This window comes from Oryctolagus cuniculus, chromosome 8 (assembly GCF_051225735.1).
Source record: "Oryctolagus cuniculus isolate XC-2025 breed Fujian yellow rabbit chromosome 8, ASM5122573v1, whole genome shotgun sequence".
In the NCBI taxonomy this organism is placed as follows: domain Eukaryota; kingdom Metazoa; phylum Chordata; class Mammalia; order Lagomorpha; family Leporidae; genus Oryctolagus; species Oryctolagus cuniculus.
In genome coordinates, this window is record NC_142874.1 from 88496030 (window position 1) to 88515148 (window position 19119).

The following is a 19119-nucleotide window of genomic DNA, read 5'->3' on the forward strand; positions in this document are numbered from 1 at the left end:
AAATTATGCCCTTCCTCAGTTTGTATATTAGAATAGTTTATACTCTTTGCTTTCATTTAAAGATCTATTTGTTTATTTGTTTGTTTATTTGAAAGAGTTACAGCAAAAGAGGTAGAGAGAGAGAGAGAGAGATCTTCCGTCCACATGGTTCACTCCCTAGATGGCCACAGTAGCCAGCACTGGGCCAGTCCGAAGCCAGGAGCCAGTAGCTTCCTCTGGGTCTGCCACATTGATGGTAGAGGCCCAAATGCTTAGGCCATCTGCCACTGCTTTTCCTAGGCCATTAGCAAGGAGCTGGTTCAGGGGTGGACTAGCTGGCATATGGAGTGGCACCGTATCACTAGCTTTATCTGCTGTGCCACAGCAACAGCCCCACTCTTTGCTTTCTTGATTTATGGTACCAACTCTTTGGTGTAAGTGTAGATGTATTTGTGGGCTCTTGTATTATGACCTGTGGTAGTTTATCTCAACATTGGCCAACACCACACTTGAATTAACATATAGCATTATGTGAAGACTGGATGTCCAGCAAGGGAAAATCTTCAACTTATTGTTTGCAAAAAAGACTATGATTAAGATATTTCTTGAGAGCCGGCGCCGTGGCTCAATAGGCTAATCCTCCACCTTGCGGTGCCGGCACACCGGGTTCGAGTCCCGGTTGGGGCGCCGGATTCTGTCCCGGTTGCCCCTCTTCCAGGCCAGCTCTCTGCTATGGCCAGGGAGTGCAGTGGAGGATGGCCCAGGTGCTTGGGCCCTGCACCCCATGGGAGACCAGGAAAAGCACCTGGCTCCTGGCTCCTGCCAGGATCAGCGCGGTGCGCCGGCTGCAGCGGCGGCCATTGGAGGGTGAACCAACGGCAAAAAGGAAGACCTTTCTCTCTCTGTCTCTCTCTCTCACTGTCCACTCTGCCTGTCAAAAAAAAAAAAAATAAATAAAAAAAAAAAAAAAAAAAAAAAAAGATATTTCTTGCTGTACTTTCTGATTTTTGTAATCATCTGATTGAGTTTCATAAATAAATTTATAGAATGTTAATTTAAATGTCATTGACTTTAGGTTAATTTATATCTTTAAAATATAAAATCCTGTTTCTTGAACATGCTATAGATATATCATTTAAGTTTTTTTTCACATCTTAATTTCCTTTTTTGATGTATATATCAGCTTTAAAATTTCTTACTAAGGTATTTAGTATTGCAGTTGTAAACTGAATATATGTATGTACAAATAAATTTTTCTAAAATTTTATCTTGAAAATTTTCAGAAAAAGTTGAAATGATTTTACAGTGGACAAGGTATCATCTAGATTAAGAGTTACTATGATCTATTGGCCAAATCAAGTTGTCCCCATTTGTTTATCTATTGTTTATGACTATGTTACACTGTGGCAAAGTTAGTTGTCATAGAGGCCATATGATCCACAAAGCTGAAAATAGTTATTATCTGACCCTTTGTAGGAACATTTGCTAACTCACACCTGGATTCAATAATTAACACTTATTTGACTTATCACATGCTATCAGCCCCTCTGTGTCATTCATCAGTCTGTCATATTTATATTTGTTGTTACATTTCAAAGTATGAAGAAGACATTACTATACTTCAGGCAAATTGTATTTCTTAAAATATAAACTATGACGTCAAAATAAGAGAGTACATAGCACATCAGTTTTTAATCAGTTTTTAGATTAGCCATAACTCCTTTTTTTTTAAAATTCTCAGTGTTGGGCAAAATACTTTTCTTGGTCTTTTACAATTCTGGAATTAACTTACATGGATGCACAATGACTGTAATCAACAGAAGATCAGTGCTGGCTACACAAAGACCTTCAATTTGTGTGTCAGTACACATAGGAATAGGTACTTTTTGCCTTCCAATTGGAAATTTAAAAACAGAATATCAGGAAAGATGGCATTAACATTAATCAGCCACATTACTAAGATATTACTTTAATACTGCCTATGTAATACATATTTTTTTAATTCAGAGATTGAAAGACGTTGGTGGAGAGGCATTTTATCCATTACTTGAAGATGAGTGAGTATAAATACATTTATTTTCTGTTTGTGTTAAATGTGTAAAAAGTTTGTACCTTTTATTTTTTAAAAAAAAATTATGTAAGGTATACAAGTTTCATGTATTATATATATACAGATTTAGGAACACAGTGGCACTTCCTCTCCCCACCCAGGCACCATCTCGTCTTCCTCCTCCCTCTCACAATCTCACTCTTAATTTTTACAAAGCTCTACTTTCAGTTTACTTAATGATTATATAGCTAATCCTACACTAAGTACAAGAATTCAAAATAGTATGAGAAAAAAAATTGTTCCTCAACAGAAGATGCCAGGGCTATTACAATCATCAGAATTCAAACGGTCCATTTCACTACTACACACTACATTCCAGGTATTCTATTAGTTACCACTGATCAGGGAAAACATATGATATCTGTCTTTTGGGTACTGGCTTATTTCACTAAGTATAATGGTTTCCAGTTATCTTGTCCCAAAAGAAAGGATTTCATTTTTTTATTTTACAACTGAGTAGTACTCCAACGTGGGGATATACCATAATTTCTTTATCCAATCAACAGTTGAAAGACATCTGGGTTGATTCCATATTGTAGCTATTGTGAATTGTGCTACAATAAACATGGGGTAGAGATAACTCTTTCATATGTTGATTTCTTTTGGTTTGGGTAAATTCCCAGGAGAGGGATGGCTGGATCATATGGTAGGTCTATATTGAGATTACTGAGGTATCTCCATACTGTCTTCTATTGTGGTTTTACCAGATTACATTCCCACCAATAGTGGACCAGGGTACCATTTTCCCACATCCTCGCCAGCATTTGTCGTTTGTTGTTTTCTTTTTGAGAGCCATTCTAACTGGAGTGAGGTGAAACCTCATTGTGGTTTTGATTTTCACTTCATTGATGGCTAGTGATCCCGAGCATCTTCTCAAGGGGCTGTTGGCCATTTGAATTTTCTCTCTTGAAAAATGCCTGTTGGCCGGCGCCGCGGCTCACTAGGCTAATCCTCCGCCTTGCGGCGCCAGCACACCAGGTTCTAGCCCCAGTCGGGGCGCCGGGTTCTGTCCTGGTTGCCCCTCTTCCAGGCCAGCTCTCTGCTGTGGCCAGGGAGTGCAGTGGAGGATGGCCCAGGTACTTGGGCCCTGCACCCCATGGGAGACCAGGAGAAGCACCTGGCTCCTGCCATTGGATCAGCGCAGTGCGCTGGCCGCAGTGCGCCAGCCGCGGTGGCCATTAGAGGGTGAACCAACAGCAAAAGGAAGACCTTTCTCTCTGTCTCTCTCACACTGTCCACTCTGCCTGTTAAAAAAAAAAAAAAAAAAAAAAAAGAAAGAAAGAAAGAAAGAAAGAAAAATGCCTTTTGAAGTCTTTTGCCCATTTCTTAATTTTATTTTTTGTTTTGTTGTTGTTGAGTTTCTTGAGCCCTTTGTAGATTATGGATGTTAATACTTTATCAGTTGCATAGTTTGTGAATACTTTTCCCCGTTCTGTCAGTTGCCTCTTCAGTTTGCTGAGTGTTTCTTTTGCAGTGCAGAAGCATCTCAGCTTGACATACTCCCATTTGTCAATTTTGGCTTTGATTGCCCATGCTTCTGGCGTCTTTTCCAAGAAGTCTTTGCCTATGCCAGTGTCTTACAGAGTTTCCCCAATGTTCTCTGGTGTTTTGATGCTATCCTGTTGTAGATTTAGGTCTTTGATCCAATTTGAGTGGATTTTTGTGTAAGGTGTAAGGTACGGGTTTAGTTTCATACTCCTGCACATGAACATCTAGGTTTCCCCGAATCATTTGTTGAAGAGATTGACCTTGCTCCAGGAACTGCTTTTAGAGTGTGTATGTTTTTTTAGTAATATATTTTCTAAACAGATAATAAAAATATATTACTTTGGCTTATTAAAATGTTTTACCTTTTTTCATTTACTTTGCTTTTATGCTTCTTTTATAGCCAGTCGAATTTACCTCATTCAAACAGCAATAATGAGTTGTCTGCAGCTGCCACTCTTCCTTTAATCATCCGAGAGAGGGACACAGAGTACCAGCTAAACAGAATCATTCTCTTTGACAGGCTGCTAAAGGTAAGGATTCTCATGTATGAAGTGTTAACAATAGCCCATATACAATGAATTTTTAGAATTCTGTTAATTCTTATTGAATCTTGATGTCATGAGAGGACAGAGTCTTATAAATCTTTCCAAATAGGCCGGCGCTGCAGCTCACTAGGCTAATCCTCAGCCTATGGAGGTACCACAGGTTCTAATCCTGGTTGGGGTGCCAGATTCTGTCCCAGTTGCTCCTCTTCCAGTCCAGCTCTTTGCTGTGGCCCGGGAAGGCAGTGGAGGATGGCCCAAGTCCTTGGGCCCTGCACTTGCATGGGAGCCCAGGAGGAAGCACCTGACTCCTGGCTTTGGATCAGCGCAGCGTGCCACCCCTACCAACCATTTGAGGAGGAACCAACGGAAGGAAAACCTTTCTCTCTGTCTCTCTCTATCACTGTCTAACTCTGCCTGTCCAAAAAAAATAAATAAATAAAGCTTTCCAAGTAACTCTATTTTTTGTAAAAATGATGCAGAATTAGGATAAGTAACATCAAAAGTACAAATTAAGTGTAATAATATATGCGCAATTATGTTAAACAAAGGATTAGTATCTTTTTTAAGAAGACTTAAAAATCCATAGGAGGAAGCATTGCCATTGAAATACGGAAATAGATAAAGTAAATAATATAAAATCAGTTAACAATTATTAACTAACAATTAAAAATAGTAAATGAAAGTCAGGGCTTTTGCATACCAAATTAAGAAAGTGAGCAAAGGTACCCTGAAACTGGAACTGTCATTCTTTTGAAATAATTGTAAATGAAAACATTTTGTAAAGCAATTTGAAAGTATACATCACAAAATTTGACATCCATATCTTTTGTTTTAATAGTTCTCTTCTAAAAATCTCTCCTAAATTCAAATTTATAAAAGGACAAATTTATATGCAATATGCAGGGGTAGCTGTAATAACACTTTCTACAAGGATAGTTGGAGGCCGGCGCCGCGGCTAAATAGGCTAATCCTCTGCCTTGCGGCGCCGGCACACCGGGTTCTAGTCCTGGTGGGGGCGCCGGATTCTGTCCCGGTTGCCCCTCTTCCAGGCTAGCTCTCTGCTGTGGCCCGGGAGTGCAGTGAAGGATGGCCCAAGTCCTTGGGCCCTGCACCCCATGGGAGACCAGGAGAAGCACCTGGCTCCTGGCTTTGGATCAGCGCAGTGTGCTGGCTGCAGCGGCCATTGGAGGGTGAACCAATGGTAAAGGAAGACCTTTCTCTCTGTCTCTCTCTCACTGTCCACTCTGTCAAAAAAAAAAAAAAAAAAAAAAGGATAGTTGGAAAAGTTTATGGGAAATGGAATTTAATGATGTTTATTTTGGTGTAAAATAATTTTGAAATCCATGCATAATTTGTTGATAATATGCATATTCCATAGTTTGAAGACACCTCCTATATTCCTCACATTTTTATAACATGCTTTACATGTTACCTTATTTAACTCCTGGTACTATGATTGTCCACTTGACTGATTCATAATCTACCCAAAGCACAATTACAAATGGTTTTTAAAAAGTAGAATCAGCTCTTCATTTTAAATATTATGCATGCTTTAGTGAGAGTTGAGGCTTCCTATTCCATTGATTAAATATATGGGTTAGCAAAAACAGGTCTGATAATTGTAAATACTTTAAAATGTATTGTAGATAATGATTTCGTCACTGGTGTGTTTAGAACTGTCCAGATTAAAACAAGGCACTTTGTAATTTGAATATTTTCCACTTCTTTTTCATATCCTAGGCTTATCCCTATAAAAAAAATCAAATTTGGAAAGAAGCAAGAGTTGACATTCCTCCTCTGATGAGAGGATTAACCTGGGCTGCTCTTCTGGGAGTTGAGGTAAGAAAGCAAAGAGAAGGTTAGAAGCTGATTAATAGTGCTAAGATAGGATAAAGAAAAATATAGTTTTCTGATTATGTATTCTTCAAGTTATAGAAAGTATATAGTAAAATATGACCATTAGAATGTTTGAAAATTTTGAGTTAAACACAAGAAATGAATTAATTAGAAAAATATAATGAAGATTTGTTATATTTTCACTGGTTAATATTTAATAGGACTCACAGGAAATATCTTGATTATTAATTACAAAATTAGAATATTTAAAAAGGTAAATCATAAGTAGGTAGGTAGTCTTGCTTATAAAGTGTGCTAATTTTGGCATGTGATCACTTAGAAAGTGATTCTGTATTAATGGGCCAGCACTGTGGCTCATGTGGTTAATCCTCTGCCTGTGGTGCCTGTTCTAGTCCCGGTTGCTCCTCTTCCAGTCCAGCTCTCTGCCGTGGCCCAGGAGGGCAGTGGAGGATGGCCCAAGTGCTTGGGCCCTGCACCCGCATGGGAGATCAGGAAGAGGCACCTGGCTCCTGGCTTTGGATCTGCATAGCTCCAGCTGTGGCAGCCATTTGAGGGGTGAACCAACAGAAGGAAGACCTTTCTTTCTGTCTCTCTCTCACTGTCTAACTCTGTGAAATAAATGAATACATACATACATACATACATAGAAAAGAAAGTGATTATATATTTAGAAAAATCTTTCAATCCAATTTATGCCTTGTCAAAATCACTAATGTAATATACTTGCTTTGGCACACATATGTTCTCGGCCACACATTTCTCTATGGCAGTGAGGAAAAGAGAGATGTCACAAAATGATTAGGGCAGCTTGCATTCCTAAGAGAACTCTGTGATTGCCACCAACATGGGCTGAATTGTTGCCAGGCTTTTTCATTTCCTGTTAATTTCTTTGTTGTCATGTTTTCCTATGTTCTCTTACACATATCTATTATTTTTTTAATTTCCTCAACTGGTTTTCTTTTTTTAAAATTCTCTATTAGAATTTTCTTTTAATCCTGATCTCCCTCAATAAGAATTTACAAATATTTTTTGTTTGAATGGTTACTTTGCAAGAATAGCTATTATATGATACTATACACCAATCATTCGAATTGCTGAGTCATATAATGCTAATGTTCAGGAGGGTTGCTGGTGTCAGGTTGTCCAAACATCTCATTAAATAAATGTTCCAAAGAAGTAGGTACAGGGGCCGGTGCTGTGGGCTCTGCTCTCTGCTAATGTACCTGGGAATGCAGCAGCACATGGCCCAAATCCCTGGCACCCATTTGGGAGACAGATGAAGTTCCTGTCCCCTGCCTTAAGGCTGGCCCGGCGTGTGCAGCCACTTGGGGAGTGAACCTGTGAATGGAAGGTATCTCTTCTTCTTTCTCTGACCCTCCCTCTCTCTCCGTAACTTTGCCTTTCCAATAAACCAATAAATCTTAAAAAAAATTTAAATCCAACAAAATATGTGTGATTTTGAGTCCAAATTTCTGGTTCGTACTGTACTGTGATGGTAAAACGGAATAAAGATAACTTTTTCATGCTTCGTCCTATAGAACATAAACAAAATTTGAAGTAATTTCAATTATTCCTTCTATAACAATAAAACTGAAAAATGTTAATGAATCCTTGTGTTTAATGATTATATGATATCAACTGTTTAAGTTATCCCAAACTTCTATTTCCTGGTGTTGAGTTATCTCCTCCTTTGAATAGTTTATTTCTTTTTTGCTTTCATTAACAATGTTAAAAGAAAAATTTCTTATACAATGACACCTCCTCCCAAAAATGTTTTGTTTCCTCATGGATGTTGCTATTTATGAAATAGCAATGACAAGAGAACAACAAGGCTGTTTTGTGTTGTACTTACTAGCTAATTGATTCATCTTTGCCTCTTATATTCTGGTGTATATAAATAAGAGGCCTGCCTCAGCAAAACGGCCCATTGGCACTTGTTGTAGACCTTCATATTAGATTGTCAGACATGTAGAGAAGTTCTTTTAAGTTGAGATATAATATAGACTTGAAATACTTATCTGTAGTTGGGTAGGTTTCAGAAGATAACTGTTTATAAGAGATATATTTTCCTCTACAGGTTAATACAAAATTCTAAAGTCTAATGCAGTAACACTGAAGGGTTTTTTTTGTTTTTATTTTTTAAGATTTATTTATTTATTTGAGAGTTATACAGAAAGAGAAGGAGAGGCAGAGAGAGAGAGAGGTCTTCCATCCACTGTTTCACTCCCCAGTTGGCTGCAACAGCTGGAGCTGCACTGATCCAAAGCCAAGAGCCAGGAGCTTCCTCCAGGTCTTCCCATGTGGGTGTACGGACCCAAGGACTTGGGCCATCTTCTACTGTTTTCCAGGCCATAGCAGAGAACTGTATAGGAAGTGGAGCAGCCGGGACTTGAACCGGTAACTGTATGGGATGCTGGCATTGCAAGCAGCAGTTTTACCCACTTAGCCACAGTGCTGGCCCCCTGAAGTTTTTAAAGTAAACAAGTAAATGTTATGCGGAGAGTCTAAAAATCAAAAAAGACATTGAGATCTGAAACACTCCTAATCCCTAGCACATTGGATAAGGGACACTTAAGTAACTTGCATTTTTAATTTTTTAATGATATGATGAATTAATATACTATTTTTTTGCAGGGGGCTATTCATGCCAAATATGATGCGATTGATAAAGACACACCAATTCCTACAGATAGACAGGTATGATTTAGATGCTTTTAAGTAACCTAAGATAATTCTACCAAATGTTTAAATTTTAGAAAAGCATGGAGGAAGTTTCTTCCTTTCATTATGAATATACAGCTATTGCTATATACATAGGTGTTAGAATAAGCATAACTCTAATAAATTAGAACAATGCTTAAAAGACTTCAAATGAATTTTTTAAATGTATTTAATTTTTGTTTCTGTTTTAGCTTTTAACATCATATAGTTCATACAGTTCTAAGAATATAATGATAAACCTTTCTCTTTCACTTTCTCCCCTCCCTCCCTCCCTCCCTCCCTCCCTCCCTTCCTCCCTTCCTCCCTTCCTCTCTCTCTCTCTTTCTCTTCCTTTCTCCTCTCTCTCTCTCCTTTGTTTCTTTCTTTTTTAGTTTTTGAGATAACACATTTTTAATTTACATAACAGCTAAGGGCTTAATGCTGCACCAGACAAAATGTTTACCAAAGTAAAAAGCGGAAAAATCCTAGTTTAGTGAGGAATATAGGCAAGGACTATAAATAACTGAATAGAAGGATGATCATTTCACCCATATACAATAAATTTTAAAGTAATCACAGATCATTAAAACTATACTAGTGTAACATTTCAGGTAAACTTTTTTTAATAACTTTACTTCATCTAAAGAATTTTCCCTTTATAGTAATAAGAAGGTATTATTTAAAACTACATTCACAAGGGTATTTGAGAAAGTTTGTGGGAAAATAGAATTTAAAGATAGGCTTATTTTGAAATAAAAAATTTTTTAGATTTATGCTTAGTTTTTTTTTACATAATATGCATTCTCCAAGAACTTTTTGAAGAACTCTCTTACATATTTTTCAAATGAAATAGCCTGTTTCTTCTGTTTAACTGGGTGTACAATTTTTTGATTAGTCCAGAAATTAATGAAAAAATTTAAATTCTTTAGATACAGGGATAATGCAGGTGTTCTATTCTGCAATTCATATTGCAATCACTCCTCTTCCTTACTATTCTAAGAAATAAGGGTTTTGAGTATATTGGGTATCACCTTGACTTTTATAGTTGCACTTTATTCCTTTGCTGTTTTTCAGATTGAAGTGGATATTCCTCGCTGTCATCAGTATGATGAACTGTTATCATCACCAGAAGGTCATGCAAAATTTAGGCGTGTATTAAAAGCCTGGGTGGTATCACATCCTGATCTTGTATACTGGCAAGGTAACTTTTTTACTTGTTGAGACTTTTCTTGGAGTTCTAGGAGCTTGGTGCATGATTGATAATATTTTTTAAGATTTATTTATTTATTTATTTACTTATTTGAAAGGCAGAGAGAGAGGGAGACGAAGAAAGTGAGATTTTCCATCCACTAGTTCACTTCCCAAAAAGCTACAGGCTAAAGTCAGGAGCCAGAAACTCCATCTTGGTGTCCCACATAGGTGGCAGCTGCCCATGTACTTGGGGCATCTTCCACTGCCTTCTCAGGCACATTAACCAGGTGCTGGATGGAAGCAAAGCAGGTTCTTTGATATGGGATACTGGATTGCAAGCTATGGCTTAACCCACTGTGCCATGTTGCCTACCCCCTTTGACAATTTTAAAATTTTAACAAAATTTCAAAGCGTCCTTGGCTTTGAGAAAAGTCAACACTAAAACTCTGATTCATTTGTTGAGAGATTTATGTGAGAGCTTTGGAAAATACCTGTCTAAATGCCTCATAGACATCAAATAAATGATATCTAAAATAAAAGTTTGCCATCACATTTATTAGGAAGGCTGAAAGAATATTTATTGCTGTTATAATGTTTATAGATTCATTTATTAATGCTTATGCAAATAATAAAATAATTTTGTGCAGTCCCTCTTTTTAAAATATTTTGATATTGCACATATTCATGGGATACAATGTGATAATGTGATACATATATACAATGTCTGATGATTGAATCCTATTAATTGGCATTTTCATTTCCTTAAACACTTATTTTTTTGTGTTTGGAGCCTATTGATTCCCCTCTTCCAGTTCTTTATAAAGTATATAATGAATTTTGTAGATTATAATCATGTGATCAATCTATAGAATGCTAGAACTTACTCCTCTTTTCTAACTGTGTGTTGGTGCACATTATCAAAGTTCTCTCTAACGCTCACTCTCACTCTTCTTGGCCTCTAAGTAATGACTATTCAAATAATAAAGTAATTTTATACCATAAGTAATTTTGGACTAATCAATATTCCCATTATTTAGTGATTATAGTTTATGCTTAATGTTATTGTTACAAGTTAAAGCAGAGGATATCACCCTAAACTGCTTATTAATTGTACATTTTTTCTCTCAGTTATCATCAGTACCTAGATTGTTGATTTTTAGCTTTTGCCATTATTATTTTTATGATCATTGAAAATTTCAATAATATGAAGCCCATTCCACCCATCTCTATGTCTAAATGTGTTGTTATAAGCAGCTATTTGTTTTTAAATTTATTTATTTATTTGAAAGAGTTATAGAGAGGAAGAGGCAGAGAGAGAGAAAGAGAGAGAGAGAGAAGTATTCAATCTGCTGGTTCACTCCCCAAATGGCTGCAACAGCTGGAGCAGGGCTGACCTGAAGCCAGAAGGCAGGAGCTTCTTCCGGGTCTCCCACATGGGAGCAGGGGCCCAAGGACTTGGGCCATCTTGTACTACTTTCCCAGGTCATAGCACAGAGCTGGATCAGAAAAGGAGCAGCCAAGACTTGAACCAGCACCCATATGGATTTCCAGCACTGCAGGCAGTGGCTTAACTCACTATGCCATAGCGCTGGCCCCCAAGCAGTTATTTGTATCTCAGTTCTCCATCTTTGGCCATAGTTAAAGTGAAACTAATTTTTTTTTCTAGTTCTGTCCATTTATGAGGTATTGTGAATCTTCCTAGCAGCTATAAAGAGACTCATGTGCATTCTTTGAGCATAAGAACATATGAACAAAATTATTATCCATAAAATATATACAATATATTTTTATATCAGTGCAGTGAACAATTTTCAAAAATATTGTTTCATAATCCCAAAGGGAGAAAAAAAACATATAAAGCAAATCTCCATGTCTTAGATGAGAAAATGTGCTTGAAGGTAACTAATTAACAATTTCGAACAGGGCCAGAGATGGGACCATATTCTAAGCCTTCTAACATATTACCATTTTCCCATTAAAATATTTCTCTCTTCAAATCATAATAATATTGATAATAACTGATTTTTATCAGACACTTAGTATTAACAGACAATATAATTTACTCCAGCAATAACTCAAGAAGTAACATGAGGAGTCTCCAAAGAGTTCACGGAAAATGTTTATTATGGAAAGGTTTCAATTTTTTTTGCACCAAAATAATCTTTTCATTTCATTTTCTATAAACTTTGCACATTTCTGGGTGGATAAAACACATAGTCTATAAATCCGTTTAGAATTAATGCAGAGAAGTGAATAGGACAATAATATGTTTGGTTCTACTAGATTATATTCATTTGACCCCTTTTTCTCAACCCTTCTGCATCAGGTCTTGACTCACTTTGTGCTCCATTCCTGTATCTAAATTTCAATAATGAGGGTAAGTCTGTTTTATTTGAATAATCATTGTACATGTTACCCTAAAATGTTGGATTCAAACAAAATTTTTTGTTATCATTTTAAGGTTGTTGCTCTCGCCTTGTTGATACTGTATAAATTTTTGTAAAATAATCTGTTTGACATATTTTAGAAGATGTGAAGGATATTCTTTTTTTTCATTGGAGAATTTCAAATGTGATCAGGCTTTGACTAGATAATTAGTGGGGTCTGGACTGAGTTTCCCAAATGCATTTATCTACTATGGTGACCATTTTACTTCTCTAGAGGTTAATTTTAGTCTAAGTATACATTTTTCTTTTGAATTTATTTCTTCATCTGAAAGGCAGAGTTACAGGAAGAGAGGGAGAGATAGAGACAGAGGCAGAGAGAGAAAGAGAGAGAGAGAGAGAGGTCTTGCATCTAATGGTTTACTCCCCTAAATGGCACAGACTGGGCCAAGCCAAAACCAGGAGCCTGTAACTCCACCCTGATCTCACATGTGGATGGCAAGGGCCCAAGCACCTGGACACTTTTTTGCTGCTTTCCCAGGCATATTAGCAAGGAGCTGAAATAGATGTAGATGAGGGAGCTGGATTGGATGTGGAGCAACCAGTACTGGAACAAGAGCTCTGAAATGGGTTGTTGGCATCAGAGACAGTTTAGCCCACTGTGCCACAATGCCTGCCCCTCTTTACTTTCTAAAGAAGTTGTAGAGAACTCAGTGTTGGCTGTGTTTCCCTCTAACTTTATATCCCTAAAGTCTACTTTCTCTATAATGAAAAGTTTTTCATTCTTTTCCCTGAACTTACACTGAAATTTGTATTTCAGGAAATTTATCTTATTTCTATCATGCATTCTAGTTATTCATATAGTAATGTTTTAATCCCTTTTTCTGATAGCATTTTTTAAAAAAAATGATAGATTATTTTCTGTCCCATTTCTAATACTTTTTTTTATACTAGGCTTTTCAGTATTTGTTAAAATCAATGGACCCCAGCTTTCTGCTGTGGCCCGGGAGTGCAGTGGAGGGTGGCCCAAGTGCTTGGGCCCTGCACCCACATGGGAGACCAGGAGAAGCACCTGGCTTCTGGCTTCGTATCAGCGCAGTGCGCTGGCCGCAGCAGCCATTGAGGGGTGAACCAACGGAAAAAAGGAAGACCTTTCTCTCTGTCTCTCTCTTTCACTTTCCACTCTGCCTGTCAAAAAAGTTAAATAAATAAATAAAATAAAATAAAATCGATGGACCCAAATCCCAAATTCCTGATTATATCACATGTAGAGAGATGTGTTACTATATACAAGCATGAATGTCTAGATACCTAACCTCAACATCTTTATCTTTTCTTTACTTTTTTTTAAAAGATGTATTTATTTATTTGAAAGTCAGAGTTACACAGAGAGAGAGGAGAGGCAGAGAGAGAGAGCGAGAGGTCTTCCATTTGATGGTTCACTCCCAAACTGGCCGCAACGACCGGAACTGCGTCGATCCGAAATCAGGAGCCAGGAGCTGCTTCTGGGTCTCCCATGCAAGTGCAGAGGCCCAAGGACTTGGGCCATCTTCCAAGGCTTTCCCAGGCCACAGCAGAGAACTGGATTGGAAGTGGAGCAGCCAGGACTAGAACCGTTGCCCATATGGGATGCTGGCACTGCAGGCTGCAGCTTTACCCACCACGCCACAGCGCCAGCACCCCCCCCCCCTTTTTTTAAAGATGTATTTATTTATTTGAAAGCCAGAGTTACAGAGAGAGAGAGAGAGAGGTAGAGTTTATCTTTTCAGATGCTATATCAAGTCACAATTTGTATAGCTTTCTGAAATTGAGTTGAGATAGCATGATCTCAAATAAATGAAATCTCTCTATTTGGTTTTAAAAAATGAAGTATTCTCTGATGTCCTCGTATGATAGTCTAGACAAGTTTTTGCTTTGCTGTTAGGCATAAGCAATCATCACCACTTTTTTTAATATAAGATTTATTTTATTTATTTGAAAGAGTTACAGAGAAGTAGAGACAGAGAGAGGAGAGGTATTTCATCCACTGTTCACTCCCCAAATGGGCACATCAGCCAGAGCTGAGCCTATCCTAAGCCAGGCCCCCCACATGGATGCAGGGGCCCAAGGACTTGGGCGATCTTTGATGTTTTCCTATGCACATTAGCAGGGAGGAAGTGGTGCAGCTGGGACTTGAACCAGTGTCCATATGGTATGCTGGCGTTGCAGACTGGGATTTAATCTGCTGTGCCACAACACCAACCCTTCATCACTACTCTTTTTTTTTTTTTTTTACAAGTAGAGTTATAGAGAGACAGAGAGAAAGATCTTCCTTCCGTTGGTTCACTCCCCAAATGGCCGCTACAGCTGGCGCTGCGCTGATCTGAAGCCAGGAGCCAGGTGCTTCCTCCTGGTCTCCCATACGGGTGCAGGCGCCCAAGCACTTGGGCCATCCTCCACTGTCCTCCCGAGCCACAGCAGAGAGCTGGACTGGAAGAGGAGCAACTGGGACTAGAACCCAGCGCCCATATGGGATGCCGGCACTGCAGGTGGAGGATTAACCTAGTGAGCGATGGCGCCAGCCCCCCATTACTACTCTTGATCCAAGAATAATAATGGATCTGTGTTTGAAAAACAGGTTATAACAAGTAGTTTGAAATCCAAAGTTTTCCAACCTTTGTTTATATGAGCAGTAATTAAGGATTGCAAGGTTTTTATAGCTCGTTTGGTATAGTGATCATGTTCAGAAATTTTAAAAATATACAAAGTTCAGGTAATGAAGGTTTTATTGCAGGATAATGATTGCCACAGTAATATGAAATTGAAGTACTAGGATCATTGTCTTTTAAAAATACATACTTTATTTTAAATCAACACATATTAACTGTACATATTTATGAGCTACAGTGGGTCATTTCCATGCATGCATATGAGCTTTAATGATCAGACCAGGTTAATTGGCATGTCCATCACTTCAAGAGGTTATCACTTCTTTGTTGGAAGTTTTCAAAGAGGATCATTATCTCTTTTATCTTTTGTTGTTCAAGGTATTTTCTCTTTGAAGGCACCAAGGGCCTTTCTCCACTAGTTTTGTATTTTTATAACTTATTACCATCACTTTAATTCACAAGTAACCTTCAGGAATGTATGCAAAGTTAGAGAATGATGCTGGTTAGTCACCTTGTTAACTAATTCTTTATGATTTTGCCTTCCTCTTTCTTAGCCTTGGCTTATGCATGTATGTCTGCTTTTATTCCCAAATACCTGTATAACTTCTTCTTGAAAGACAACTCTCATGTAATCCAAGGTAAGCAAATGTCTTTCCTTGTCTTTTTACATAGACAGGAATTATGTCAAAAGTAATCAATAGTCAATTAAATTGATGATTTTTAACCCAATAAAATATATTAATGGCCCATCACTAAAATCCATGAAGAGTGATCAGAAAGTTTAGTCTTAAGTCCACAAAGAATTATAGTAGTTTTCTAATTATCCAATAGCTGATCTCAACTCTTTGTGAATGCATTTTTGCTAGTTTAAAAAAAATAGGAAACTGCTATTTGTCTCTGTCACAAGTGCACACAGAATGCTTTACCCTGGAGGAAGCCTATTGTGAGTTGGTCAAAAGTTTAAACATTGTTTACTTGTATAATTAGACTATTAAAAACCCTCTCTTTCATTTCATTCCCTATGTTGAACATCCAAGAAACATACCTCCTCCTCAGGGTCCTGGTCATAGTGTGACCCATTTGAGCATTCAAGGTGACTTCTGCCATATTCAAACTTCTAATATAATTTTCTGAATTACTTCTTTGAAGTAGTAGGCTTCTGAATCAAACACTGCAAATTTGTTTTATTATTTATTTTGTAATCTTGGGCAACTATGTTCTCTGATATCATTTTCCTTTTATCTAAAATAAAATGCTATTAAGGTTAAAACATAAAATTCTAAATGCCAGGCAATGGAAATATTCAATAAATGTTACTATTTATTTATTAATGCTGTTACTATTAATACTATGTTTTTTGCTGATATGATTTTTGTGGCATTATTTTTTGCATTTTCTCTTTTCAGCAAAATTCTTGATGTTTTAAGGTCAGGGAATTTTCTTGTAATTTTGTATGTTTTTAGAACAGAGTACAAAGCTTTTCATAAAGTCTTTCATTGACCATTTTATGACAGCTATCATTTAGAATTTAGATTTAGAATTTTTTTATTCTTCTAATTGTGAAATAACTTGAAGCTGATGCTGTGTTTTATTTATATTTATATATTAGGGTTTGATATAGTTTGTTCAAATTGAATAGTTAAGGAAAAACAGAGGTGATATGTTATACTCAAAAATTCTAAGTGAAATTTCAACTACTAACCAACGTAATAGAATGTATCTAAGAAAGCCTTTAGACCCACTTTTAAGAAGTGTATTGTGTAAAGGAGGAAGAAGAGATCTTTAACACGTTTTTACAGGACATTCTTTTATAAATACTCTGAAGTTGGATGGCTGTACTAAATTAAGCTACAATCTAAAAGTAAATCCTTCCTATACTCCTCCCTAACAATAAAAAGTTAAAGCAAGAAGCTGTGCTTTCTAAAAACATTTTCAAACGAACCCCAACTTTATGCAAGACCACACTGCAGCAAAGTGCAGGTAATTGGGCATATCTATTTCAAATTATTAGAAAGGAAACAGAAAGGGAAATGTAAATTAAAAACACACAAAGGCTAAAAGTATGACATGAAAACAGCATGGATAATTTACCCAGGATAAAAAAAAAATTATTACTTTCAGCTTGATGCATTGGAGTATTAAGAAAAAGAATTAAACCTTTTAAAATTGTGTTTATACCTTTCTCTCTGTCTCTCTCACTGTCTAACTCTGTCAAATAAAAATAAATAAATAAATAATTGTGTTTACAAATAACTTAAATTATGTCCATTCATATGTCTTTGTCTACGATGTAAATAAGTGCTAGAAATCGAAATAATGTTTCAGTGTATCTTAACAATTATGTGATGCTTGTTTCTTTAAGTATTATTAATTTTCATAGTTATAGTTTCTAAAGTTCATGACTGAAATCTTAAATTGGTGAATAATTTTGAAACTTTTTTAATCCACAATAAATATTCTTTAGTATTATACTTTTTAAATTGATTTTTTATTTATTTTTTTAAGATTTATTTATTTATTTGAAAGACAGAAAGTTACACCGAGTGAGGAGAGGCAAAGAGAGAGAGAGAGAGGTCTTCCATCTACTGCTTTATTCTCCAATTGACCACAATGGCCGGAGCTGCACCAATCCGAAGCCAGGAGCCAGGAGCTTCCTCCAGTCTCCCACGTGGGTGCAGGGGCCCAAGGACTTGGGCCATCCTCCACTGTTTTCCCAGGCCACAGCAGAGAACTGGACTGGAAGTAGAATAGCCAGGACTCGAACTGGTGCCCATATGAGATGCTGGCACCGCAGGTGGTAGCTTTACCCGCTATGCCATAGCACCAGCCCCTAGTATCATACTTTAAAAAGTTAAATGTATATTTTCCTAAGAATCCACAGATTTGGTGTTTTAATTCATTTATTCAATTTTTATTTTGATCATATATGTTATATAAGAAAAAATGTTGGGGCTGCCTTTGCAAGGTGCAGCAGATTAAGCTGCCACTCAATGATAGAGTGCTGGTCCAAATCTTCTAAGCTTCCAATCCAGCTCCCTGCTAATGCACCTGGGAAAGCAGCAGATGATGGCCTAAGATCAGGGCCCCTGCCACCCATGTGGGAGACCTGGATGGAGTTCTTGGCTCCTGCTTTTGCCTGGTCCAGCTCCAGCTGTTGTGGCCATCTCAGAAGTAAACTAGTGGATAGAAAACTCATATTTCTCCTCTCTCTCTCTCTCCCCCTCCCCTTATATCCTTATATCACTCTCTCTTTCCATCTGTCTCTACCCTCTTCCTCTTCCTCTGTCACTCTGCCTTTCAAATAAATAAATAAATTTTTAAAAGTTTCAATTCAGTCATTCAATAAGTAATCTCATTACCACTGTATCAAGTACTGCTTTCATGAATTGAGGTTCTAAGATAAAGAATATTCATTTTCCAAGGGATCTCCGAGCAGGATATAGGAGATACATGTGAAAGTAACTAATTATAAGCTACTGATACTAGTATATATACTAATGTAATAGCACAGAACAAGAAGTGGAGGGGTTGGTTTGGATTGGTTTGGTGGCAAACAGAAAAGACAACATGTCTGGAAAGATTTCATAAAAGAGATACTTGAAATTTGAAGTTTGAAAAGGAATTTTCTTGGTGTAAGGGAGAAAGACATTCTTAGGATACAGAACTAGGAAGAGGACTGTGGTTAAAAAGAAAAAAGGTACACTGAGTAGCCAGTAGTGAAATCTGGAACAAGTGGTGAAAGTAGAGGGATGGAAAGCTAACAAACTGAAACAGCACAATGGTTATTGTTGTGTTGAAGATCAATTGTTTCTATTTCTTCAAAATATTTATTTTGAAGCTTGGAATTAGAAATATTCAGCTCTCATTTTACTGCTTTCCTTCTTTGTTGTTGCCTTCTTCCTCTTTGTTTTATTATGTTTGGTTTTTTTTTGTTTGTTTGTTTGTTTTTTGACAGGCAGAGTGGACAGTGAGAGAGACAGAGAGAAAGGTCTTCCTTTGCCATTGGTTCACCCTCCAATGGCCGCCGTGGCCTGCGCGCTGCGGTCGGCGCACCGCGCTGATCCGATGGCAGGAGCCAGGTACTTATCCTGGTCTCCCATGGGGTGCAGGGCCCAAGCACTTGGGCCATCCTCCACTGCACTCCCTGGCCACAGCAGAGAGCTGGCCTGGAAAGGGGGCAACCGGGACAGAATCCGGCGCCCCGACCAGGACTAGAA

The 19119-nt window shown here is 37.5% G+C and overlaps 1 protein-coding gene across 9 annotated transcripts in view; it reads left to right on the top strand.

The window, feature by feature from the left end:
- Nucleotides 1-19119, top strand: part of TBCK (TBC1 domain containing kinase) — a 244973-nt gene that overhangs the window by 79080 nt on the left and 146774 nt on the right. For all 9 annotated transcript variants that reach the window (XM_008267520.5, XM_089302979.1, XM_008267519.5 and 6 more), the window contains 7 exons: nt 1987-2036; nt 3978-4107; nt 5863-5961; nt 8614-8676; nt 9754-9880; nt 12197-12247; nt 15457-15540. In XM_008267520.5, coding sequence (XP_008265742.3) covers nt 1987-2036; nt 3978-4107; nt 5863-5961; nt 8614-8676; nt 9754-9880; nt 12197-12247; nt 15457-15540 — 604 coding nt within the window. The remainder of the gene's footprint in view (nt 1-1986; nt 2037-3977; nt 4108-5862; nt 5962-8613; nt 8677-9753; nt 9881-12196; nt 12248-15456; nt 15541-19119) is intronic.